We start from the raw sequence: 27,611 nt of genomic DNA, 5'->3' as shown, positions 1-27,611 counted from the left end.
TGCATTCAGAGCAGGTGTTTTTCAGCTGATATACTGAGTAATGAGTGAGTTTAGAATTTATTTTAAGAAAGTGTTCTACCAGACAAACAAAAAAAATAAAGCCAAGTGGTGGTGGTGGTGCACACCTTTAATTTCAACACTTAGGAGGCAGAGGTGGGTGGATCTCCTTCTGAGTTTGAGGCCAGCCTGGTCTACACAGCAGTTTCCAGGAAAGCCAGGGCTACACAGGGAAACCCTGTCTTAAAGACAAAACTAAGCAAACAAGCAAAAGGAAAAAAAAAAAAGAAAGAAAGAAAATAAAATCTTTCCGGGGTCAAGGGAGATGACAACTCAGTCAGTGTTCAGCTGAACAAGGCTTACAACCTGAGTTGGATTCCCAGAACCCCTCTGTGTTTGTCTCTTGCTGTTCTGTTGCTGTAAAGAGAAAGCATTTAACTGGGGGTTTGCTTACCGTCTTAGCGGATTAGTTCATGATCATCATGGTAGAGAGCAGAGAAGCAGGCAGGTGATGGAACAGAGGCTGAGAGCCTTACATCCGTTCAGTTGAACATTTAGAGCATTTTTGTGCATGTGTGAACCTCCTCTGGAGCCCAGAAAGAGGGTGTCGGATCCCCTGGAACTAGAATTAAGGGTGGCTGTGAACTGCCACATGGGTGCTGGAAGCCATATAAACTGATGACATTACCATTCCATGGAACAGCCAGAGGCGTCTGTGCACAAGAGTGCAGAGCGGAGAGAGGAGAGAGAGAGCATAGAGAGAGGAGAGAGAGGAGATTGGACATGGCCAGCAGACTGGATGAGGTCAGGGCTGCTGAGAGAAGGGGTCCTTATAAGGAAAATGGGTATCTAGTGGGGAGGGAAGCTCCTGGGCTGGAGGGAGTTTAGAGTAGGGGAGGAGGTAAGGACAGGACTTTGAAATGTAGAACAGGTATTTGTGATCCTAAGGGAACCTGGAGGCCAGCATGAGCTTTGACATGCTAATAGGCACCGCTTGTCCCTTCCGCCGAAGGTAGGGAAAATGTTTCCTTTTGGTAGGACAGTTTCACAAGGTCCTGAGAAGTGCTAGCCTTACCTTACTGCCAGGAAGCCACCTATTGTTAAGGTTGAGTTCATCTTTGAACTGCTTTATGGAGTTTGGTGAATTGGAGTTTCCTTTGGACCTACAAGGAACCAGCAAAAGCAGTAGGTACTGTTAAAACTGCTGAGCCAGGCTGGAGAGTCAGTGGTTAAGAGCACTGACTGCTCTTCCAGAGGTCCTGAGTTCAGTTCCCACATGGTGGCTCACAACCATCTGTAGTGTGATCTGGGCACCCTCTTCTGGTATACAGGCATATATTCAAGCAGAGCACTGTATACATGATAAATAAATAAATCTTAAAAAAAAAAAAAAAGAAAGAAAGAAAGAAAGAAAAGAAAACCCAAAAAACCTGCTGAGCCATTTTTCCAGCTCTGGTGTGCTCCTTTTCATAAAAGCTAGACCTAAAGATGTTTGAAGCATAGAGTTGTGTAGAAAAACACACTACAATGATCATCTGTGTTCATCATATCTAATTACAATGGAATTGACTCATTTTCCTCTTGATTCCTATGCCACAAAGACTTCAGTCTTTTGTGTGAATGTGGTGAATTGTGAACATTTAAAATTCCAGTTGTTCATGGAGTGTCTGTTTCTCTTTTAGCTAGCAAATACTGCAAGCTGTTGTTAGAGGAAGGAGGACTACAGCTCATGTATGACATCCAGGAGCACAGTCGGGCCAGCGCCCAGGTGAGGCAGATGGTGTCCTCCTTCCTGGAGGAGTTCAGGATGCACTTCACAAGTTACCAGAGGCCTCCACAGCCCCAGGATCCTGTCTGACCTCAGGCCCTTTTAGGAGTGCTGCTTCTTAATGACAGGGCTTTCCTCTCTATGTAATTGGATTTTGAAACCAGTTTTTGGTTTACCAATTGTTGGCATTTATCAACTGACTGTCTCGTTGTTGTTTCTTCTTGTTGCTTTTCTCTGTGACAAAAAGATTGGGTTCTGGGCTGGGTAGTGGGAGGCAGAGGTGGGTGGATTTCAGTGAGTTTGAAGCCAGCCAGGGCTACAGAGAAACCCTTGAAAAAAAACAAGAAATGACTGGTTCTTTCCTACTCCTTCAGAACAGGGAGGTAGACTTTAGGGAGACCTTGGTATTGTTACATTTTCTCAGCTGTGCCAGGTTATGTGTGGCCAAGACTGGTTTTGAACTCCACATTTCTACTGCTTCAGGGCAGGGGCTGCCATACCCTGACAGCTTTAAACTTTCCTTTTTCCTCTAGTTTGAGGAATCAGATCATTGAGTTTGTGTGCACGTGTGTGGGGTTGAAGTGCAGACCCGGGACTGAAGTTAGAGGAAAGAGTCCATTGGAATTTCTCATTTTGGAAAAGCTGTGACCAAAGCTGAAGGATGAAGGGCCCCAAAAGACTCTGTAGAACATTTCAGTTTTCCTGATGTGGATTAAAATGGAGTATAGCCCTGGCAGTAATGAATGCCATCCGAAGTTTGTGTCTTGCAAAACTGTTCTGAGGAACAGCATGGATTCCTTCATTTCCTTGTTGAGAAGTATTTTTTCACTCAGTTAAGTTTTAAAAAGTTAGAGGGCTCTTTTTTTTTTTTTTTTTTTTTTTTTTTTTGGTTGTGTGTGTGTCTAGAGGGGGGGGGGGGGGAGAGGGAGTGGGAGTGGGAGGGGAGGGAGTTGCCTGCATGTTTGTGCTCCATTTGAGCCTGGTGTTCACCAAGGTTAGAAGGCAGCAGGTCCTAGAGTTAAGATGGTTGGGAGCTACCACGTGGATGTTGGGAACCAAACCCCAGTTCTTCCAAAAGCAGCACATGATTTATACTACTGAGCCATCTCTGTAGGCCCCTGGATATTAGAGTTTTGTGCTTTTAGCTGGTGTGGTCTGGACTTAAGATCTTACTATGTGCACACGTGCTTGTGTGTACATCCATGCACATGTGCAATCGCCTGCAGAGGTCAAAAGGATTGAGTCTGGAGCTAGGATTACAGGCAGATATCAGCTGGGAGCTGGGAACCAAGCTTGAGCTCTCTCTCAAGAGTAAGCACTGTTACTCACTCATCCATCTTTCTGGTCAGGTCTCTTAACTGGACTAGTACCATAAGCCCTCTGAGCTTCAGTTGAGGAAGAAACCCAACCATTCCCAGCAGTGAGAACAGGTAGAAGGCTGAGGTTGAGCCAGCCTTGGCTACATCTCACCTTCTGCTCTGCACTGTCTTTGATAAGCGGAGCCTATGCCATGTCCATAAATTGCACTCTTCAAAATAAGGTTTTTAGTTTGTGAACCTGGGCCCTAGTACCTGGGAACATTAATATTCCCGTTGCTAGTGGGAAGGTGTGAATGGGAATATTGGGTGCAGTGCATCTGTTGGCATTTCATCTAGGTTCTGCCAACAGCCAGGTGTGTCTGACTCAATATAAAAGGGGCTGCTTGCCCCCTTTCCCCCTCTCTCCCTATTTCTTTCTCCCCTCTATCCACATGTTCATGGCTGACCTTTACTTCCCTACTTTCTCTGCCACCCCCTCAGCTCCCCTCCCCGTGCCCTAAATGAACTCTACTCTATTTCTGGTACCTCATAGGGAAGGGATTCCTCAGCATAGGCCCTCAGAGGCACCCCTTCCCCCATACTATCCTCTGCTACTATCTTTTTCAGCATCTTTGTAAACCAGGTACCCCTTTAAGTTTGTTTTTCACAATAGTCCTCCAGGGTCCTCTGCTCACTTAGCAGATAAGAAAGGATGGTGCTGATTTTCTTTCAGGATATAGACAAAGGCTTGGTATATGCAGCACATGAACAGTATAGCTGGTGTGTCCCAACCTATGCTTCCATGACTGCAGCCCAAGCTTGAGCTGAGGACGCTCAGTCAGAGCTCAGGTCTTGGCAGAGGATGATCCCTTGCTTTAAGAGAAGGCAGGCACTTGGGTTACAGAGGTCGGAGGAGCTGACCCTGTGTCACCCTCCAACTCACCTTTGCTCATGCCAATTCAGGTGCCACTTGTCTTCCAGGCACCAAGTCCACTGTTGCCCACCTGATTCCCTATCCCTTCTCTCAGAGCTGCTAGCCCTTCGTCAGCGTTCCTGGAGACTGCCAAAGGCATCCATTGCCCCAGCCCCAACAATTCCAGTACAACAGTTGCAGCACATTTATTTAGCATGAGGACTTTAAGTCATCACAAATGATAATTCCCAGATATAAAAGCTGAGTTCTAGAGAGGTTAAATGGTTTGTCTAGAATTCCCCGAGTTCTTCACAGAGAGATGGAAACCTGGCTGGATTCACCTCTGTGAGAGAAAGTGAAGGCGTCCTCACTGTTCCATCCACGGTGACACAGACCCAACGTTTCTTTGCGTGCAGAGAACCAGGCAGGCCTGGATCCCAGTGAGTAGCCAAGGTGGCAGTGGTTCAGCACCTTGGTTCTAGGCACCATGCCAATCACAGTGTCTGTCATTGTTCTTGTGAAGAGCCTGCTGCAAACTTTACTCTGGATCCTAGGCTTCATGGTGTGTGCTTAAAGTTAGCTGGGTTACTTGCCCACAAATTTGGGGGGTCTTTTCTCCCTGAAGGCCGCCATTCCTTCTAGCCGGTCCTGGGTTGGGATGTTCTACAAAGACACAATGGATATTAGTTTGGGAGGAATAGGACCAGAGGCCAAAAAAGGCCATTGCATAAGTGGATCTAAGTGGAGCCTCGGAGGTTGCCGTCTCTGGAAGGCCAGTCTCTAGCAGTGTGCAGTCACTACTGGCCTCTGCAGAGCACAGCTCTGAGAAGTAAGAACAGGATCTGGAGAATTCTGAGCACACATGAGGATGTGGCTGGGTTCTGTTCACAAGTCCCAAGACTCCTTGCCTTAGGATTTTTGTCTGTTTGTAATGACATGAGAGTAGTATGCTCAAAATAGAATGCTCTCATGTGTACCGCTTGCTCTAACCAAGCCATAGCATGCCAACTCCAGTTTAGCCCCTGATGGAGGCAGCTGGTGCCGGCAGCAAAAGCCACTTTTCCACTCTGTGAAGCATGCCTGTATTCTATGATTCTCTGGCTTCCATGTGATTAAGGAAAATTTCCAGGTGAAGGACCCATGATTCCCTTGGTTAGTTAACTTAGGTTAGTTAGGCGGCATTGGCATAGTTAAACTGCATAAGGCTCCCCGTGTTTGCCTAGCCCCCAACAAACAAACAAACAAACAGTTATATACCTGGGCATAGCACATCTGTTCAATGGCCATCCCTGATGCGATGTCCACCTACAAAAACATAATCCCTGAATCAATATGACTTTGTCCAGCCACATCCACACAGAAAAGCCACCCCACTAGTCTCTACTAGTGTGAACAGAAATGATTTCTACTCAGTAATTGATGCCTGGACTTCACAGCAGTGATAAAAATGGGTAGGTGTGTGTGAGATACGTGGCTATTAGGTATAGGTGGCTTCTTCCGGATATAGAAACATAAGCTACATGTTTCAGCCAGTGTTTCTTCCTTCTGACTGGCTGGCCATGCCTTTTGTCAATGTAAAGATGGTCTTTGACAGGACTTAGGACAGGTCCAGTCTTTATGACACTGGCGCAGTCATTAAGCAAGCACAGTTTAAAACTTATTTTCCAAAACAAGCATTTGCATCTGTTGAGGAGTCTGAGACATTGTAGAAGGGTGGGGTAACCTAACCAGGGTCCCAGATGCAACAGTGAGTGAAGAGCTGGCTGGTCTTTGCTTCCTGGTTTCCTTCTTGCTATCCTAATCAAATCAATCCTCTTAATATTCCTGTCTTTCTGTACCTATCAAATGTTATTATTTCACTCAGCACTCCTCAGTACAGTAGTCACTATCTACATAATGACTACCTGACAAACTGCTCATCAGTATGAGAAAGAAACCTCTTTGCCAGGTCATCCTCCTGCCTCCATCTCTTAGATGTGGGTTATCTTTCAAATATAAAGTGGGATGTGAAGGTGATCTGGTGTGACATCACTTCATTGATCACCAGGGTTGATCCAGCTGATCTGTCTGACTAACCAGTTATCCCTTTCCTCCCTCACCACTCCATGTGTGCCCCTTCTGAATCTGGGAGCTTGGCCAGAGAATGATCTCCAAATAGAGTAGCTGTGCTCCCCTACTAGAATCTCCAAGTGAACAGTAATTTTTATCAGAGCTGGAGTTGAAGTCAGGGCCTTATGCTGGCCAGACAAACCCTGAGCTAGTCCCTACACTGGCTGTTCTATGGGAAATACCATTAGTGCCATGTAAGCAGTGTACCATTTCATCCCTCCCTCTCAGTTCAGGTCTGGTGCAGTAAGCAGGACAAGAATTGACAGATAATGTCCTGAGACCTGCACTTAAACAACTCACCACCAGCCCAAACATAGGTACATGAGCTGAGCACCACACAGACCTGCTGTTCTACAGCTTTTTATGTGGCCTTGCCTTTCTGAACCTGTTCTCTGTGCAGAAGTGATGGGGATAAAATGCACTCAAGAGTATTACCATGTAGTGGTAAATATTCAAAGATGGCTTAACCCTTTATCCTGCTCTAATTCCTGCTCCTGTAGGGCCACATTGCACTGGAGGGTATCTATTTTTATGGCTCCATGCTCAATGAGAAGGAAAGGTGGGGACAATGGGGAGCTAGGAAAGCGGAAGAGAAGAGAAGCAAGAGATTCGGGAGGAAGCAACATAGAAGCAGATGTGGATGTTTCTCTAGGCGCATCTCTAGATGGAAAAGGTTATGATTATTTCTAAGGGTTTCTATGAGTCAGTTTATCTTACCTAGATGGGCAAATTTATATCTTGTCCACTGGTTGTAAGCTCATTGTATAGAGGGTTTGTGGATTAGAAATTTAACATATAAACCTGTTTGCTAAGTTAATGATTGTGGAGTCATGTTTGTGCCAGGTGGTGGAGGACAGTGAGTGAAAGCAACACACTGGGGCGGTCATATCCACCCAGGACAGAAGCAGCAGGGGCAGGTGGAGTGAACCAAGCCTGAGTTCTTAGAGGCAGCCTGGAACCACCAAAATAGAGATACCCTTCAGTGCCATGTGGCCCTATGGGAGCCAGGAGCTGGCACTAGCAAGGGATAAAAGGTTACCACACTTCCCCCTGAGGTGAGGTACATGCACACCAAAATCTGATTCCAGGAGTGTTAGGAGAGTCCATTTTTGACTCTTGTCTTTACAGCTGCATGGTAGAAATATACTATATTAGAAATATATGATATCCCAGCCAATGACTGACATAAATCTGACCAGTAGAATATTACCTCCATTCCTCGGTCAATGGCAACTTTACCCAGGCGCACAGCAATGGGAGCCTAGGAGAGAGAAAACATCCAGAGACTTGAACTAAAGCAATGTGTAACTCTCACAAAGGAAGGTACAGGCCTAAGTGTGGGTCCAGTTTTCCCACCAATAGGGATTATTTCTGTATTCTTCCTTCCACCTCTTAAAGCTTCCTCCCTGAAGTTGTTCTTAAGCCTATTCTTCCTACACATTACAGCCCACAAAGCATGTCTTTGGTGCTGGACGTTAAACCCAGAGTTTTACCCAAGCTAGGCAAGTGCTCCCCTACAGCCTTAAACACACAGTTTGCTGAGATCCCTTTCCTTGTGGTCCTTATCCTCAGATTGTACGACATATGCCACATGGTCACAAAGTGCTTACAGAGAATACATTTGCTGATTGAAGCACTGGGCCACATGTATTCAGTGAGTCAGTCACCTCCCCATTGCTGTTCCTTCCCACCCATCCCTCATCCCAGCAAGTGCTAGTGTGTGAGTTTATCTTATACATCAACACCAGTGCTGTTGTTAGCTATCACTCATGGTAAACAAACCAGATAGAACAGAGATGAGAAATTAATTTGGGAGTCAGAACAACTAATTTGTTTCACATCAATTTTCTGTGTTTTCTCTGGCAAGGGTCAGTCTATAAGTGGACAGTGTCTCTGAGCTCGTATAGAACTCAGAATGACTGAAGCACTGAGTCACATCCCTCACCCTTCCTTTAGTGACTCTGACGCTCCGAAGTGCCTGTAACTCTAAGACAATGCCATTGTTTTATACATACTTCACTGTATGGAGATCTGAATCACCTTGAACTTGTTGAGTTTACTCAAAAGGCAGTGCTCAGCCTCCATTTCTGGAGGCTTGCTAGCTTTGCTCCCCCTGAAGGCTTCAGTCACTCTCTTGGTTGTTCTGAGTTCTATGTGAGCTCAGAGACACTGTCCACTGTCCCTTGGCAGAGAAAACACAGAAAATTGGTGTGAAACCAATTAGTTGTCCTGACTCCCAAATTAAAGCACATCCCAGTGTAAGTGAGGAATTATTTCAATTTAAGAAACTGCAGAAGGTCCCCTTCTCTGTGAAAAAACAAAGTACTTGCAGGTCTAGATACCTAAGACAAGGTCTAGATACCTAAGACAGGATCTCAGTAGGACAGGCTGGTCTTTCTCCAACCTTCCGAGTGCTGGGATTGCAGTTAGCTGCCACAGCTGGCATCAAATGTAGTTTTTTTTTTGTTTGAAACAAGGGCTGTCCTGGAACTCAGAGATCCACCTGCTTCTGTCTCCCAAGTGCTGGGATTAAAGTTAACCACCATTGTCTGTCTCAAATGTAAACTTAATGTTAAACTGATGAGTTACTTTTACAAGATTTTATTTTGGCTTTTTTGTTACATTTTAAAATGTTTTGGAGTTAATATATTTGACCTCAGTTATTAAAATTCTCTACATATTCTGCTTCTTATGAGTGTCTGTGTGGTTTGTCTGCATGCCTGTGTTGGTGTGTGGAGACCGGGTGAGAGCCTCAGCCTCACATTTCCTCCTTGGGGATGCTGGTCCACATATTTTAACTCATGCAAATAGCCCAACTATCCTTTAACTCACTAGCTAAGGATCAGTGCTTGCTTAGCATGCACGAAATCCTTTCTACCAACTCCTAGTCCTTAAGGATTAAAAGGGAAAAAAAAGTTAATGTATGTTCTGAATATTTCAGTAAACAACCACCATGAAGTGTGGCAGGAAAGGTGACTGGCAGCAGCCAGCAGCATATCTAGTTGTCCAGTCCTTGGGGACACACTACCACACGTGCCTGTTGGGCTCAGTTTAAGAAGCTTCCTCCTGCCACCATGCTCCATACAAGGGATGAAATGGCTATCGTCACAGTTACTAGCTAGATATTGTAGCTTTGATAGCTTGAAGCCCACTCGATTCCAATCCTCACTTCACTTTGTGTTTTAATTCAGAATCAAAGCCGGTGGTGGGTAACAGAACAGATGGTAAAATTCAGGGGCTTGTGTTTTATTTCTTTGGCTATGTGGATCTTGTGCAGCTCTAGGCCAGGGGCTTCCCGTCATCCCTCCCTTCTGTGCCCCAGCTGTCACCATACCTGGGGCAGGATCTCCTGTGCCAGTGCCAGGGCCCGGTGGTAGGCAGCATTACCCTCCTCATTCTGAGCCACAGCATGATTGACCAGGCCCAACTCAAGGGCCTGTACCCCATTCAGTCGCCGGCCCGTAAAGATGAGCTCCTTCGCCAGAGCCACGCCCAGGCAGCGCGGAAGCCTCTGAGTCCCTCCTGCCAGTATGGAGAGTCAGGCTGAGAGAGGCAAATCTTTAAGCTCATCTTGGGAAAGGTCGGGAGGGATGGAGAAAAGGATGGAGGAAGAGGAAGTGAGCAGGTGAAGTTACCTGCTCCTGGGAGAAGTCCTCGAGTGGTCTCAATTAGCCCCATGACGGCCGAGGAAGCTGTTTGAACAGAAGAGAATGAACTTGCTCCCTGCTCATCCTCGTTACTAGTCCATAGCTCTGCCTCTCCAGCTACTCCCTCGTCCGGCCATGCCCAGGAAGAATCCTAGCCGGAGTTGGGAGGCCCAAGCCAGCAACCACTACTTTCTGCAGCTGCGGGTCACCAGGTTTCCCTTCCTGAGCATCCACAATGGGAAATGACTGCCCTTCTGCGCATGTCAGACAGGCTAGGGAAGAAAAACCACACGGCTGGATATATATTTTAACCTTCCTGGGTTTGAAAGAGGAGATGGGCACAGCGGTGGAGAAGGGCTCTCCCATTTGCTCCCTGGCTCAGGGGTTTTGAAACCATTTCTGGATGAGGAAAGCATCAGGCATAATATGAGAGCAGTGGGTGGCGAAGCAGCCTGTCCGGCTTCCTCTGTGTCTCCTACGCTTGCCTCAGCTTTTCTTCGGAAGCCCAAGAATGGAGGCTGACCTAACAGAAACCTGGTTTTCACAGCTTGGCTCGCTTGTCCCACCCCATCCTCCCAACTCCCCCTACCAAGTACCTGCTATCCGGAGGTCACAGGCAAGGGCAAGTTCCAAGCCTCCGCCTAAGGCAAACCCATCCATGGCTGCAATAGTGGGTGCAGGGAAGGCTGCTGTGGAGACAAAGACTGGTTCAGCCTGCAAAGGCTAGCAGGTCCAGGACAGAGGGCCAAGTTTAGAGCATCCTGCTGATCCTAGATTGGGGAACCTCACATGGTACCTCTGCCAGGTTATCTGAGAAAGAAACCTTTTCTCCAGTAAGGTAAATTTTGGGCTCAGTCGAGGATTGGGAACAGGGAAGTGGACTGACGTCAGGCCTACTCTCTTGCTGGGGGACCCGCCTTCCTGTGTACCAAGCCCTGGGCAAGGGTGCCAGCATGCACTGGAAGCCTTAAAGGGTAGCTGTGAATTCAGGTAGCTGAGAAGGGTGTGCCAGGCCATAGGGACAGCCATTGTCAAAGCCTGAAGGTCTGTTCAGTGAACTTGACTGCCCTGGAGTTACTGGACAGGAACTCTGAGGTCCACTGGTTACTGGGCATGTGGACAAGAGCTAAGGTTACTTCTCTCATAGAAATAGCTTGTGGCATGGTGGTATATGCACACCTGCAATTCCAGCAATGGGACTTTCTAAGGTGTCTAAGAGAAGATACGCCCCTCCCCCTCTGTGTAACCCCTGTAGCCCTCATGAGCAAAGCATCCGTCTTTGGAGAAGGGGCGGGGCCGGCCAGAAGCAGTACCAGCAGGGGCTTCCTTCCACTCACCGGATCTCACTCATCAGACCTCGGAGGCGCTGGACAAAGGTCCCCACCTCCACAGCACTCATCCGCTCCCGTTCCTTCAGGTCTGCGCCTGCAGAGGGAAAGCTGCTGGTGGCCACTAGGAAATGACCTGATAGAGAATCCGAGGTAGTTCAAGGAGCCAGCAAAGGAGGTCTGAGCAGACGCAGTCAGGGAGGAAGGAAAGGAAGCAGAAAACCCAGTCACAGGAGCCAGTCAGGGAAGCAGGTATCCGTGCAGAGAGGGCCCAAGCACAGCATCAAAATAAAGTGCGATTGCTTCAGAGAGAACATCCTTTGTACATCAGAGAACACTGTTGGGCTGGAGAGATGGCTCAGTGGTTAAGAACACTGACAGCTCTTCCAGGGGACAATTCCCAGCACCAACTTGGTAGTTTACAGTCATCTGTAACTTCAGTTCCAAAGGGTCTGACACCCTCTTCTGGACACTTTGGACACTTCATGCATACATGTGGCAAAAACGCTCATACACATAAATTAAGAATAAATCTTTTTTTTTTAAATGAACACTGTCAAGAACCTTTTAAAATCATGAAGAGAAAACAATTTTCCTTCTCTTCCCCCCTGCCCCAGACACTGTCGCACTGTGTATCCCTGGCTGTCCTGAAACTCACTATGTAGACCAAGGCGGCCTCAAACAGAGATCCTCCTGCCTTGCAGAGTGCTGATGTTAAAGGCATTTGCCACCACACCTGGACTTTAAATATTCAATTTTATTTTAAATGATGGGTGTGTTTTGTTTATGTGCATCCACGCAGAGGCCAGAAGAAAGCAATAGATCTATTGGAGCTGCAGTTTCCGATGGCTGTGAGCCATCTGACTTGAGTGCTGGGACCCAAACTCTGCAATAGGTTGTGGTTGTTTGAATAAGAGTGGTCCTGATTGGCTCATATATTTCAATGCTCTATCACTATTTGAGAAGGATTAGGAGGTGTGGCCTTGTTGGAGAAAGTGTGTTCCTGCCAGCCTTCCTCCCCCTCCTTCTCCCCCCCCCCCCCCAATCCACTTTCCTTTTCCCTCTCTCTGCCTTCAGATCAGGATGTAGCTCTCAACTGTTTTTCTAGCACCATGCCTGCCTAAAATGAAAGTATATGTTCAATTACTGAGCCCTCTCTCTCCAGTGAGAGAAGACTTTTCACAAGAACAAGAATCACAAGTTGGGGGTGGTGGCACACACCTTAATTCCAGCACTCAGAGGTAGAGATGGGAGGATCGAAAGTCCAAGATCACCCTCAGCTACAAAGAGTTCAAGGCCAGTTTGGGCTATAAAAAATGTCTTTATAAAAAGAAAAATAACAATAAAAGTTAATTACTAATCATTTTTATTTTTCTGTCCGTCTCAAAAATGCTGGGGATATAGCATGCCAGCATGCTTAGCTAATTAATTCTTGTTAGATTTGGTTTTGTTTTGGACACAGGGTATCTCTGTGTAACAGCCCTGGCTGTCCTTGAACTCAGAAATCCACCTACCTCTGCCTTTCAAGTTTTGGGACTAAAGGTGAAAACCACACTGCCCAGTCCATTAATTCTTTAAAGGGGGGGGGTCAGTGGGGTCCAAGGGGGCTGATAATTGGTTTTTTTGTTTTGTTTTGTTTTGTTTTGTTTTCCTTCTTGTAGGCTTGAGGTGCATGTTTTTCTGACCTTTGAAACAAGTTCAAGGCACCCTGTGAGAGCCAGATGATGCAGGTTTGAGTGGCTCCAGTGACAAGGACTGACATTTACCTTGTGAGCATGTTAGGACCCAGTGTCTCCATATCGTCTATAAAGGATCAGAAGGAAGCAAAGGAGAACAGAAAGAACAAAGATATAGGTCAGAAGGCCACATTCAAACTGCATCTTACTCTATCTCTTTCCTCACCAAACTTGGCAAGGAACTTTACCTGCCTCCCTCTTCAAGTGAGCTCTTATCTGTAAAATGGGAGCCTGTCCTATACTAGAGCCCTAAGGCACCCCAATCCCTGAGAGGAGAGAGTGGCAGGGAACCCACCTGCACAGAACACGCCCTTCACTGCACTTCTGAAGAGCAGGACTCGGACTTGCTGATCTTCCCGAAGCTGGGCCAGAGCTTCCAGCAGCTGTGGTGGACAGAGGACAAATATAATCAGACACCTCCTGGCCCATCCCTGGCCACACCCTGGTGTACCCTTACTCACCTCACTGACAAACACATTCCCCAAGGCATTTCGGGCATGAGGTCTGTTCATCAGGATCTCAGTGATTCCTGCAAGGGACAGGCAGCCTGGAGTGAGTTAGTTGTCACTGCTCAGAGAAGCTGAGGCCCGGAGGCAGGAGGATTGTAAAGCTGCAGCAAGCCACATGATTGGGTCTTGTTTTCTCCATTAAATAGAATAATCCAGAAAGGGAGTACAAGGGCAAAGCAACATGAGAAACGGGGGACCAGCATGGCACACGGACCCACAAATGTGCCTCTAATTCCATAGCTCCTACCCCCAACCACACATCTTCCTCTAAAGAGGAAAGGGTATTCAGGCAAATGCCCTTCTGTCCACTAGCTGGGATCTAAAACATCCACCACCAGGACCTCACCGTGGGCCCTGACCATGACAGCTCCCCTCCCCTCACCTTGTCGTAATCACCTTCATGGATCCTTTGCTAGGAAATTATTACTCTTAATACTATGTGGAGATGGGGTCTAAGTAACCCAGACTGGCCTCCAACAAGCTATGTAGCCATGACGGTAATCTTAAATGTCTGATGCTGCTGCCTCTACCTCAGAAACACTGGGATTACAGACAAGTGCCACCACACCCTGCTTATGTGGGAGTACGATGCCAACTGAGCCATATCCTCAGTCCCAGGAAACTTACTGGAGACAGGGTCTTCAAAGTATCCTTGGCAACCCTGGAATTGACTCTGTAGATCAGAGATCCATCCACTTGCCTCTAGTTTTGTTGTTGTTTTGAGACAATGTCTAATACAGCCTAGGGCAGTCTTGAACTCCTGGCTTCCTGCTTCTATCTATCAAGTACTGGGCTTCCAAAGAGCACACTGCTACGTCAGCGAGAGATCTGCTCTTTTTCTGTTGTTTTTATTTTTTATTTGTTTTTTGGTTTTTCTAGACAGGGTTTCACTGTGCAGCCTTGGAAAAGATCTTGTCTTATGAATACTAATTTCAGGGGCTGTTGCTGCCCACAGGCCTGACAATTTGAGTTCATCCCTGGGACGCACATAATGAAATCAAAACCTTCGAGTTATCCTCTGACCTCCACACACTCAAAATACATGTTCTTGGCCTTGTAGAAATCTCTTATTTTGGGGAGTGGGCTAGTCAGCTCCCTGCCTACCATTTTACACCAGGCTGCCCTGAGCCAGAAGTTGCCAGCCAGACTGACTTCAGGGTAGGTCGAGCTGTTCTGAAAGTCCACTCCAGGCTCGTGCGCCTCCAGCACGAACTGGTGTCACCACAGCTGCTGTGGAAGCACCGGTTTCTGCTTCAGCTCCTCTCAGAGTTGTCTCAGGTTATGGCAGCTGGAAACTTGACTTTGTTTCCCTGTGACTCGGGTTTTCTCCTTAGACCCCTCCTCTGGCTGCCCCTAGTGGCCAGCAGGTGTAAGGCTTTACTAGAAAATTGCAGGTTTACTACTGGGAAAGGGGGTGAAAGACGTGTTAATTACCTTAAAATTCCTTTAAAATTTTCACTTATTGTGGGGCAGTGATTGTGCACGCCTTTAATCCCAGCACTGAGGAGGCAGAGGCAGGTGGATCTCCATGAGTATAGAACCAGCCTGGTCTACATACTGAATTTCAGGACAGCCAGGGATACACAGAGAAACCCTGTCTTCAAAAACAAACCACAGAACCCAATGAGAAAACAAACAAACAAAAAGTACATTTATTTACTTACTACCTATTGTGTGTACGTGTGTGGACATGTGTATTCTATGTCCAGTGCGATATTAAGAAAACAGCTTGAGTGAGCTGGGTCTTTGTTTCTACCATGTGAAACTCGGGGTTAAGTTTGGATCTTGTCAAGTTTGGTGGCCAGGGCTCTTCCCCGAGCCATCTCGGCAGTCCATGTGTAATATGGTGGTTGCTGTTGTAATTGTCATCATTATTAAACACAAGGTCTCACTATGTATTATTCTATAATAATAATAATATTAAATTATTATTATTATTAAATATAAGGTCTCACTAAGTGTCCCTGGCTGGCCATGTATAATTGGAGATCCATCTGCCTCTGGCATTAAAGGTATGCGCCTCCGCACCAAGCCCCATGATGCAATTCTTCATTCTCTTCTTGCCCAGAGGCTAGAACCAGACTCCAGGGTGGGAAAATTCTTTCTTTTCCTATGTCCCCATAACTTTCCCTGTCTATCTGATCTGCCACAGTGAGACACTGGTGGCACTTCGTGTCTATGAAAAGTGATGTGCACAGAGGGACACGTGTATATCAACAGGAAGGTGGTGGTTTCGAAAACAGCTTTTCAAAACTTGGTGCAGGCGTTGAAGGGCTTGGAAGAGACTATAAAAAGCCCAGTGCAATGCCATTTGTATAAGTTAAAACTGATGGGAGGGGCCAGCAAGACCGCTCAGTGGGGCTGGAAGGATGGCTCTACAGATAAGACACAGGCTGTTCTTCCAGAGGATCTGGGTTCAATTCCCAGCAACCACATGGTGGCTCACAACCGTCTGTAATGGGGTCCGATGTCCTCTTCTGGTGTGTATGAAGACAGCTACAGTGAGTGTATTCATATACATACAATAAATAAAATCTTTAAAAAACACAACCTTGCTGCTAAATGGTTGTGAACTTTCCCTGTACGCCCGTGGACCCTGTGCCTCCCTCCTTGTCCAGCCAGCCGGATTGCCTCCCCCGCCCCCTCCCAGATCACTCCCTCTACAAGAGAAAAGTCCTGGCCAACACTCTCATCCTGATCTCCTGGCGCACAGCTTCACCCCCAGGTCTCCTCTCCGCTCCACACCTCCCCAGGCCTCCAGAGAGTTTAGGGAGCTCCCTGTGTGCTCCGGGCGCCCTGAGATCCAATCCTCCTGCTCTCCCCACTCAGTCTCCCCGGATGTTGGGTCTCAGCACACAACTTTACCTTGGTTGGGGCCTGTCAGCGCCTGCACTTGGATTTCGGGTGTCCTGGTCGTCGCGTGCGAGGCGCAGTCGCGGGCCCCGGGGGACATCCAGGGGCGCGAAAGGCGCAGCGCGCTGGGCAGGGCGCGTAGCATCGGGGAGCAGGCCAGCGCGGTGTCGCAGAGAACAGCAGCCTCCTCCGCTGAAAGTCAAGTTCCGGGGCGGGCTAGGCCTCCTCAATGACTCCACCTACGGGAGGAGAGAAGGGTGCGGAGATCCAGGATCCTGCAGACCTCAAGGTCACTGGTGAGGGAGAGCTCAACTCCTCCTTGAGATCTTGGCATGCTGCAGATTTCCCCTGAATGAGCGGCTAGGAAGGTGGTGTCCCAAACGGAATGTGTTGTGTGCACCTTCCTCACGTGTACCCTCCGTTCATGTCATCTCATTAGTTACTGGGGGTGGTCTGCACCCACTGTCAAGGTCTTGTGTCCCAGAGGCTGTAAGATCACGCCTGACTACTTCCAGTTTGACTGAATACTTTGGCTCACAGAAATAGACCAGTGTCTGTCCCCACACCGACCACCTAACCTACCTTTGCAGAGGCCTTTCAGGGACCTGGTTGGACAATCCAGGGTAAATCAATCAAGCGTCAGAGATGGTCAAGCTGTGGGTGCAGTATCAGGCCATCTAAGAGCAAAACTCACGCCACTGATATGTGTTATGTGTGGGAGCAAAGGGAGAGGGGTGTCTTAGTTAAACTGTACCACAAAAAGCCAGAGATCATCTGTAGCTTCCTAATGATCTGGACCACCCTGTGGCAAGCAAAACAAAATAACACAAAAAACCGGTTTATCAAGAATCCCATGTTCATCAAACTGAAGAAGATCAGTGCTGGCACTTTAATCCCAGGTCTCTAGAGGTTGAAACAAGCAGGTTTCTGTGTGTTCAAAGCTTGCTTGGTCTACATATTGATTTTTGGGGCAGCCAGAGTTCCACTGAGACGATGTCAAAAAGAAAAGAAGAAAAAGAAAAGAAAGAGAGGAAGAAAGAAAGTCCTTGCAAATTTACCAAAAGAGAACAGGAATGGCTGTATGAATATCAGACGAAATGACTTTATTTGTTTATCTTTATGTGTGTGAGGGTTTTGCTGTGCACCACCTGTTTGCCCGGTTTCAGGTGGTGCACAGAAGACAGTCAGACCTCACCTTTTCTGAACTGGAAAGACAGGCAGATTTCCATGAGTTTCAAGGCAGCCAGGGTTATATACTCAGACCCCATCTCAATCTTTTTAAAAAGTCTTTTAACCTAAACAATTACTTTAATTTTTTTTGTGCATGAGTGTTTTTCCTATGTGTCCCTGTGTTAGCCTGGTGTCCCTGGAGTCATCGAGACATGAGTTCTGAAATTACAGACATTTGTGAGCCACCAAGTGGGCACTGGATGGTGAATAAGGGACACCTGCAAGAGTTACAAGACTTAACCCAATTCAGATTCAAATTCCATGAATTTGTTCTTTGTAATAGCAGGACCAGAAATCTTTGGGTGTGTGGGGAGTGGAGGTTAAGAGAGGTTTTAAGGGCAATTATCAGAAAGGTATGCATTACAAAGATCTGAGGAACTCACAGCTGGACAAGAAAACCATTTTCCTCCCTCCATTGTCTTTCCATTCCCGATATATAGAAAGTAATAAAAAAACATTTCATCCCTCTCCCACTGTGCCAAGCAGATTTTACAGAAGCAAAGGCAGTTTGTTAATTCCTCACAAGCCTGTTAGTTTGGTTTGGTTTGGCTTTTCAAGACAGAGTTTCTCAGTGTCACCCTGGCTGTCACTCTAGATCAGGCTGACCTTGAACCTGGAGATCCTCCAGTCTCTGCCTCCCAAGTGTAGGTTTTGAGGGTGTGCACCACTTCCTTCTGACTCCATTATCCTATTCTAATCTCACCTGCAGTCACTAGAATCTCTAAGGCATTCCAGAGCAAAAGGTCAACAGCCCTGAAGGGATGCCTGGCCCCATATTGTCTCTTTAATCGTCACAGGGACCTATGTAAGTGCTCATATCTGAGCACTCCAGTTCATTTCTGGGCAGGCAAAAACTATCTCACCAGCCCCTCCTTTTTTCTTTCTTTCTTTCTTTTTGAGAGGGGGGTGGAGAGAGGAGGTTGGGGGATGATAAGGGACAGAGAAAGAAAGTTTTGATCAGTGTGACAATGTTAGGAAAAAGAAATAGAAAGGTTTGCTGGCCCCAGGTCTGTCTTTGGAGTGCTGAATGGTTCCACATAAGTGGGACATTTGAATAGAAAAGTAAAACAAGGACAAAGAGTGTGGTCTGGCTGATCTCTGTCTCGGTCTTTGTTCTTCAAAAAGTTCCCAAGAATCCCTGTTGCCTGAGGGGAGGGATGGGCTGCTAGGAGACAATGGGTGTGCTGCCACATCCCAGGGTAGTCTTAGTAGGTTCTGCAGTTCTTGGAATTCAACTTGACTATTGTTAAGACAAGGACTAATTTAAAAGGAAACGATGTAACTATAGTGACAGCAAGAAGACAGACATATGTAGCCTCCATATCTGAGTTGAAGAAAATATAGAAATGTGTAAAGACTGTTCATAATGGTTCCTGTATAACATCCTAGGTTTTCATTGGAATATAGTTATTATATTAAGAAAAATGTTTCCCAGTGGTGGTGGTGGTGCACACCTTTAATCCCAACACTTGGGAAACAGAAGCAGGTAGATCTTTGAGTTTAAGGTCAGCCTGGTCTACACAGTGAGTTCCAGGATAGCCAGGGATACACAGAGAAACCATGTCTCTAAAAACCAGAGAGAGAGAGAGAGAGAGAGAGAGAGAGAGAGAGAGAGAGAGAGAGAGAAGAAAAATGTTTTCTAAAGACAAAATAGAAAGAAATCACATAAAAGGAGATATAAACATATGTAAGTCTTGAAGTGAGTCTTAACTACTGGAAGACTCCCCAAGTGAGAAACAAGAACAGAGTTGGTGTAAATGGTTTATTTTTTGGTGAGTTGGGGTCTTCTGTCAAAAAGACCCTTGTGGTGAGTGACTGGAAGGCAATCCCAAATGGCTATAAGTTTTTATACTTTTTAGGGGTACAGGTTACATTAGCAAAGTTACAGTTTAAATTTATTGGCTAAGCATGTAATCAAGTCTTAACTACCTGGAGACTCCCTTGAATGAGAGGAGAGAAAAATGCAAAAGCAAGAGGTTTTATTGCTGTTCCAACATGCTGGGGCCAACCTACATCCAGAGGAGAGGCGACCCCGAGCTATTTGTTAGTACAGTTTTTATACATTTTGTAAAGGGTGGGCTATATAAAGTGATGGTAATTGGGTATGCAAGCATTGATGGGTTCAATTGGCTTTTAACGTAATTGACTGCCATCAATGTGGGCCACATCAGGGCCTTTCACCTACATTCAGGGGCTGCTGTTAGATAAGGATGGGACACTTCTTCCTGGAAGGAAGGGCTGCTTGGAGCCCTGAAGACATTCCAGGAACTGTGGCATTGAAGATTGAAGCATTCCTTCCTGGAGGATAGGGGTTACTCAACTTCCTAAGGCCGGTAAGAAATTACTAGCCTTTTTTCCTTTCAAGTATATTGACCTTTGAATCTATTGGCTAGCAAGCGTATGACAGGCATTCAAATTCTATCTGGAACAAGAGAGTCAAGTGTCTATCAGTCAATACATTTTTTGGTTTTTCCAGAATGTTCTCGCTACTTCTGAGAACTGTGGGTGGAGAATGGAACTTACCCTACCTTTCCTGAGGCAGAAAGCTGATATTTTGTCTAATCTTGACCTGAGGCTGTGGGTGTAAGGCTGGCGAAAGATCCTAGGATCCTTCAGTTACAGATATGAAATGTATTTTTATTAAATAAGGTAAAGAGATTTTTTTGAATTGTTCAGTGGCAAATCAGTTTTATTTGTGGGTAAAAGATTGCTTCAAATGAAAATAATAACGAAGAAAGAAACCAAAAGCTTAAGTGTATCATAGAAGGTGTCAGTCAACAAGGCATAGAAATTATATGCGATAAATTATAAAGGACAATGTTCTGGCATCTCTACACAAACTCAAGTGATCTAGGAACAGGGAAGCTAGTTGGAAATTGCCTCCCTCAGATTGGCCTGTGGACATGTCTGTGAGGCATTTTCTTTCTTTTTGAGGTAGAGTCTCATGGTGTAGCCTTGGATATCTTGAAACTCAAGTAGGCACACGTGCCTCTACCTCCCAAGCACTGAGATTAAAAGTTTGTGCCACCAAGCCAGGCCCTGCTTTTTCTTGAGTAATGATTGTCATGGGAGGGCCCAGCCTGCTGTGGGCAGTGCTATTTCTGAGCAGGTGGTCTCATGATGCATAAGGAAAAAGCAGGCTGAAGAGGCCTTCAAGAACAAGCCAGCAAGCAACATCCTTTCAGTCTGTCCAGGAGCTCCCTCAGTAGACAGGCTGGATTTGAACTCAGATCCACCTGCCTCTGCCCCCCCCCCCCAGTGCTGGGTTCCAGGCATGCGCTATCACATTATCTACCTATTAGAAGGAAGCCACAAAAGCCATCAGTGGCGCCCCCAGCACTGCAAATTAACCTTTGAGTTGGCTTTTGGGGTTTTCGACAATAGAAATAAAATACAGAGTCTTAAAGGAGTCACGTATGTGCAGGAACCAGCAGAGGTTAGTGGTACAAGGTCTGATCTGGAGTTGCAGTTGTAAGCTGCTCAACATGGTCTGATCCTCTGAAAGACCAACCTCTTCAGTACTGAACCATCTTTCCAGCTCCTAGCACTTCCCGATTTTTTTTTTTTAAAGACAGGATCTCACTGTATAGCGCTGGATGGTCTTAAACCCAGGCTGGCTTCAAACTCACAGCCTAACCCCGAATTTTGAGATTAAAGTGTAGCTGGTCTTTGCTACTTTGTGGGTTCTCCTATTTCCCATCCTTTACCCCCCTCTTCCCCATTTCATTAAACTAACACTAGATTAGGGGAAAAACAAGAATAGAGGGGAGAAAGGAATTAGAAAAAAAAATCCCTGAATCTAATTTCTTTCCTTCTGTTTCTTCTTTGAGTTTGACTACTAATAAACTGCAACCAACCCCTCCTCTCTCCACGAAGAACCAACAACCAACCTGCACTCCACATTTCTCAGGCTCTAGCATTTATGTACCCGCTGAAAAGTTCCCAGAATCCCAGATGTCACACAGCTGGCAAAATCAAGCTTCTGCTAAAGCCCAGGTAACTTAGTCAGCTACTTAGTTCAGTTCAAAGCTGCTTCACATCCCTACACCTGAGATTAAAACAAAATCACATTTAAAAAATTTGTGTGTGTGTGTGTGTGTGTGTTTTAAGAACCCCAAATTCCAGAATCTTCACTACACTAAAGGTATGCTCAATTTAAGAAGGCAACTCATGGGGGCTGGGGAGATGGCTCAGTGGTTAAAAGCACTGATTGATTGCTCTTCCAGAGGACCTGAGTTCAATTCCATCTGTAATTGGATCCGATGCCCTCTTCTGGTGTGTCTAGAGATAGCAACAGTGTACTCATAAATAAGATAAATAAAACTTAAAATAAAAAAAAAAGAATATCGCCATATCCAGGAGAAACCAGGGAACTGGAAAACAAGTGCCTTCGGTGGTGTCCTACAAAGCAGGGCTTTGTCCTCTCTACAAAAGGAGAATGCTTGCTTAGCATGCAGAAAGCCTTGTTTCTAGTCCTTGGCATGGCATAACTTCACTATGGCATCCTTAGATGGCAGTATAGACCTATAATACAATTTCTCAGGAGCTAAAAGCAGGGGCATCTGAAGTTGAACTCAAGGCCAGTTTGGGATACATGAGAACATCTGTTAGAGAGAAATAATGTAAAATGAAAGTCCTTAGCCAAGCACATTACTTTTGGGAGCAAGCCACACAAAGATGGCGCTCCTTGGGCAATGCGTGGTCATGGCTTTGCTGGCTCTCACCTTTCAGGGGGCGGTTGACTGTTGTGGTCATGTCACTCCTGTGTGGCCCTAGTATTTTCAAACTGCTTAGATGGTTGTGTCGTCCAGGATACAGCAGCTGCAGATTAAACTGTAGGGCAGGGGTTCCAGCCAACTCAGACTACAGGGGTGCAAATCCTTCTCTTCAGCGGACGGTCACAATACGGAGGTAGTTCCCCTAGGCTAGGACGCCGCCCGATGCAGCGGAAGGAGTTATAGGACGGACGGATCCCTTAGCTCCCACCGGCGACTTCTAGGACAATGGTTCCCAACCTAGCTGGCAAAGAAGAAAAGAAAGCTGTCACCATCTCAAGGACAGGAAGACAACTCTACGTGGTCAGCTTTGGCAACCTGAGGAGCTCCCCCAGGTTTTACAGACCTCGACTGAGACTCATGGCTTTGAGGCTGAAAGGAGTTTTGGGACTAGCCAGGTTACGGAAGCCGAGTGGGGATTTTGTTAAATATGTGTTCTATATGCTTAAGCATGAGGGTTAAATGGAAAGGAAGGGAGCTCCAGAGCTTGGTGCTTAAGGATATATTGCCCCTCCTGGAGCACCTTGCCTAGCACCTATATGGATAAGGTCACTACAACCTGTAACTCCAGCTCCAGGAGGACCTGATGCTTCTGGCCTCCATGGGCACCAGCACAAATGTGCACACATCCCCACCCCAGTACACATAATTAAAAATAATCTTTACACATATCTCAGAAAAACAAAGAGGTACTCTGAAGAAGTGGCTATGTGGTTGGTATGTGTTCCCCAAGACAGAAGAGAATAAAGTAAGATGTACCCATGGGTTTTCCCCAAGCAAGAATAAGTAATTAACTCTCTTATCACCTGCCATTTCTACCATTTTGGTGGTTTTAAAATTATACCTCAAAGGCTTGCTGTCTAGTTTTTGTCAACTTGACACAAACCTAGAAGGAATCTCAGCTGAGGAATGCCTCCATCGTGTTGGCCTGAGGGGACATTTCTTTGGTTAATGGTTGATGTGGGAGGGTCCACCCCACTGAGAGTGGTTTCACCTCTGGACATTTGTCACTTATGTAACCCCTGGGTTATATAAGAAATCAAGCCAAGCAAATCATAAAAAGCAAGCCAGTATGTAGTTTTCCTCCGTGGTTCTTGCCTCTGCTCCAGGACCAGTTCTAGCCAGGACTTTCCTCCATGATCCACGGTTACCAGGAAGTGAAAAGTGAAATAGTTCCTTTTCTCCCTTAAACTGGTTTGGTCTGAGTGTTTATCTCTGCAACTGAGAAGCAAACCTGGGAAGAGGGACTGTCCACTAAGGAACTGCATCTATCAGATTGGCCTGTGGGTATGACTTTGATTTGCTGATTATGTGGGAGGGTCCAGTCCTTTGTGACAAGAAATAATACCCAGTAGCAGGAGGGCCTGGGCGGTGTAAAAAAGAAAAAAAAATGATGAGAAGAAGGTAAGTAGGCCAGCAGGTTGGTGAATAAGGGCAGCAGTCCTCTTGTTTTACTTCCTGCCCTGTCTTCCAGCCTTGATGGATTGTAGGCCTCTCTTGAGGCTGAGATCTAAGAAGCTAATGAGATCCAAGATGGGAAGTTACTGTAACTAGTGGAACAGATTCTGAAGGCTCACACTATGCAGATGAGCTCACAGCAGGTCTGAGGGACAGAAGCCTGGGATGGGGCGGAACTTTGTCTTTGCTCAGGCCTGCATCTTCTAATAAACTATCCCCTCTGCTGCAAGTCTCAAGTCTTTGTGAGGGGACCGGAGAACCCGCAACTCTTCTTGAAGGGCCCTCTGATTCCCAATACGGGATATCAATCAGTTTTAGTAAAAATGTATAGAGACAAAAAAAAACCCAGAATGTTTGCTTTTAAGGGTGGGAGAATCTGGGTTCTTATTGTTGAGGTCTGGGAATTGCTGCATAAAGCACTAAACGCTGATTTCAGTTAGGCAGGGCTGGTTTATTGATCGCACATCCTAAAGCTAATTGATTAGGGGTATAGACCAGACTCAGGAGCTGACTGAGGCCACAGAATTTTTCCAGGGCTCATGTATAAAGGCAAAAACCAAAGTGAGCTCATGTGCTGGTGCAGAAAGCACTGCCCAGTGGTCGGCTCTGACTCAAGCTATCTTGACTCGGTAGACAGAACCGTTCTTACTGGCTTTTCTGATTAGTCTTAAACGGAGCATATGGTGGTGGAATTTCTTAAGATTAACAAATCTTAGAGCACATACAGGTAAAAATAACAAGTATAGAACATAACAGGGTATATGGCCAGCACAACCTGCTCTGAGTCAAGTTATTCCTCTGTGTCAGTAACAACAGGAAATGACTGGCAGGCTTGGAACTGAAAGGATAAAAAAATGCAGCCTAACCCTCCTATGACCTCAAGGAGTTAGAAGTTTAGAAATACTATCTCACTCTAAAGAAGCCCTAAATACCTCAAATTCCAGACTCTGCTCTCTGCCAGTAAATAAGTCACACCTCTTGCTGTTCTGGAGCACAGGCTCAGATTAAGATGATTCGTTTGTAATTCGTGGGTTTTAGCTATGGAATGATTGGTTTGTGATTTGCGGGCTTTGTTGTAAACCCTATAAAAGCTGTCTGGATCCTGCACTCAGGGTCCACAGTCCTCTATCCCTACGTGGCGTACAACTGTGGGCCCCAGCATGCTTGGAATAAAAATCCTCTTGCAGTTTGCATCAAGACCACTTCTTGTGAGCGATTTGGGGTGTTGCCTTTCCTGGGACAGAGCGTGGGGGTCCTCGCTTTGAGGGTTTTTCAGAACAAAATGGAACTTGCTCTGTATGTAGACTAGGCTGGCCTCAGACTCAGAGGTCTGCTTGCCTCTGCCTCTGACCGCTGGGACCAAAGGCGTGTGACAACACAGCCCAGCTTTGTATTATGTTTTTACCATTATAAAATAAATAAAAAGTTTGGGGTCAGTGAGATAGTTCCATGAGTGAAGGCACTTGCTGCCAAACTCAATCTGAGTCCTGTCTCTGGGACCCTACACAGTAGCAAGAGAGAACTCTTTTCCTCAGATGTCCTCTGACCTCTGTGCTGTCCTCTGTGCTGTGAACTCTCTCCCATAAATCAATTTATTGGTTTTTAAAAGAAGAAATAATAAGTGAGTTAAAAGGTGAAAATCATCTGCTAAAATCCAGCACTCATTCTTGATAAAAACAAAAATTAAACAAACCCTCTGCTAACTCAGAATGGGTAGAAATCTTCCTTAAAGTGTAGACCTGTTAAGAACAACTTCACCTAACAGTCCCCTAAGACTGGCACAACTGTTGTGGTGGTGCACGCCAGTAGGATTTGCTGAAGGAGGCAGAGGCAGGAGGATCATGAGTTTGAGGCCAGCCCGGGTTACACATTTGGGGGGGATGGGAGTGGGGTGGGGGAAAGGGATAACATCTTAAATGTAAATACAAAGTATCTAATAAAAAATTTAAAAAAGAGAAAAATCACAAGGAACAAGTTAAACAAACAATTTGACTTTAAGCCTGGTGTGGTAGCATCTGCCTGTATCTCTGGAACATGAGAAGGTGAGGCAGAAGAACCAGGAGTTTACAGTTATCTGTTGACCAGGCAGAAAGTTTTAGGCTAGTCTTGGCTAGATTTGATCCTGCTTAAGCAACAAGCAGCAGAATTGATTTTATTCTGAATTATACGGCTTGTAGTGAGTGACAGTACTGTAATTTTAATTTGTCACCAGAGATAGTGGAGAAGAAAGGATACTGGGGTAGGGGTAGGGGAATGGACCTGTTTAGAAAGGTTCTTTGGAGCAACTCCCATCTCTGTTGTCTGGAAGTTGGCAGTTTAATTCACAGGTCAGCAGCAGCAGCTGGATCTACTCACAAACACTTTACAGATACACCAGCTGTCCAGGGGTCACCAACCTAGCAGAAACAGCCAGTCCTCAGCCTCAGCTCAACAGGAGGGGCCCAGAGGGACACCAGGTGAACTTCTCGGCTGTGCCTCTCTCAGGGGAGTAACATGAAACCCACAAGCATTGCACAGCAATGTGTCCCAGCAAGCCTAGCTCAGCTCCGTCACTCCAAACATCTCGTGTCCTCCACGAGTCCAGCCTCAGCAGTACATCCAATCAGCGTGAGCCTGGGGAAGCGGCAACAAACTGCAGCCCTCCACCAGAAGGTTTTTGGTGCGGTTCTCTCTATTGAGTCAAATGCAGCTCAGCTACACAACTACCAATACACGCGTGTTGTTAGCAAAGAACCCTTCATCACGTGTCATTTCGTGTGCTAAATTTAGCAGAACATCCTCTCTCCTGTGTCTGCTTTAGCGAAAGTTCCTTCAGGAGTCTGCTGTAGCCTTTCACGCCTCTGCCACTTTAACGAAATGTCCCTTCCTGTGTTTGCCCCAGCAAAACACCACCCAGCCAACTTTCCAAAGTTTCCACTTCACAGAACAGGTAGAGCCTGGGAGCCAGACTGTGCCGAAACGTGTGCAGGTGTTTACTTAATTTGATTTTTTTTTTCTTTTTGGATAGTCTCCCTGGGTGGCTTGAAACTCCTGTTGACCCCCTGCCTCTTTCTCCTGAGTGCTGGGATTAAACACCTAGACCACCTCCATCCCAGAGAAGAAAAATCGGAAGTTAACGAAAAAGTTAGTGGAGGACATCAGGGAGGGTCTGGTGGGTGGGTTTGTCAAACACACTGGTACCTCCGGGTCTGCAAATGTTTCCCTCTGACTATGCCAACTGTGCTTGGCAGCCTTTGAAACTGTATTCCCACCTTTGAGGATATCAGAGGCTGGTTCTCTCTGTGTCTCTCTCTTTCTCTTTCCTCCCTCCCTTTCTCCCTTCCTCCCCACCTCTTCCTCTTCCTTTACCCTCATGAAACACAGGGCCTAAGCAATGCTGAGCATGCTCCTGTCCCTTCCAGCTCTCTCCCTGCCTCCTTCGCCATTTAATTTACCTCTCAAAAGGATGATTTAAGAGATACCCCCCCCCAAAAAAAAGGAAGGAAGAAATAAATATCTTTCCAGGCTGGAGAGAGATGGCTCTCTTCCAGAGGTCCTGAGTTCAATTCCCAGCAACCACATGGTGGCTCACAACCATCTGTAATGAGATCTGGTGTGTCAAGGACAGTGTGCCATATACATAAAATAAATAAATCAATTTTTAAAAAAGAGAAATATGTTTCTTGAATTCAAAGATTAGCAACAAGCTAGGTAAAAGCTTCCAGACATTTAGATGAGGGCGAAGAACAATACAGAAATACTTTCCCCAAAAATACTTTTCCTGAAATAAATGCACTAAAAAAAGGGGAGATCAGGGCCTACAATCAGAATTGGGTCTAGGTAAATTCCGGGGAATGTGCAGGTGGGCATGGCCACTCTCTTGCTCTTACTGAGTATGGAGCTAGACATCTTAGCTAGAGTCTTAGAGAAGGAAAGGATATGTCACAGTGCTGGCACAGAGACAGACACATCAATCCATAGATTGGCATTGCTGACCCAGACACAGACAAT

General features: G+C 46.2%; 2 protein-coding genes across 2 annotated transcripts in view; one reads left to right on the top strand and one right to left on the bottom strand.

Moving 5' to 3' along the window:
• The window catches only part of ZYG11A (zyg-11 family member A, cell cycle regulator), a gene marked incomplete at both ends in the record, with an annotated part of 31,468 nt that extends 29,613 nt beyond the window's left edge, over window positions 1-1,855 (top strand). Inside the window, one exon of the mRNA XM_080922142.1 lies at window positions 1,680-1,855. Within this exon, the coding sequence (XP_080778268.1) occupies window positions 1,680-1,855 (176 nt within the window). The remainder of the gene's footprint in view (window positions 1-1,679) is intronic.
• A 2,374-nt stretch (window positions 1,856-4,229) lies between these two features.
• Window positions 4,230-16,303, bottom strand: ECHDC2 (enoyl-CoA hydratase domain containing 2; the record flags this gene model as incomplete). The annotated part of the gene is made up of 10 exons (XM_080921090.1): window positions 4,230-4,639; window positions 5,234-5,281; window positions 7,296-7,346; window positions 9,420-9,607; window positions 9,721-9,777; window positions 10,329-10,422; window positions 11,072-11,157; window positions 13,092-13,179; window positions 13,258-13,325; window positions 16,171-16,303. The coding sequence occupies 10 exons, from the start codon at window positions 16,301-16,303 to the stop codon at window positions 4,562-4,564; spliced, it is 891 nt and encodes a 296-aa protein (XP_080777216.1). The 3' UTR covers window positions 4,230-4,561.
• Between the last annotated feature and the right edge of the window lie 11,308 nt (window positions 16,304-27,611).

Source organism: Micromys minutus, assembly GCF_963924665.1.
Source record: "Micromys minutus genome assembly, chromosome: 9".
NCBI classification, from domain to species: domain Eukaryota; kingdom Metazoa; phylum Chordata; class Mammalia; order Rodentia; family Muridae; genus Micromys; species Micromys minutus.
This window is presented reverse-complemented; position numbering and strand designations above follow the sequence as displayed.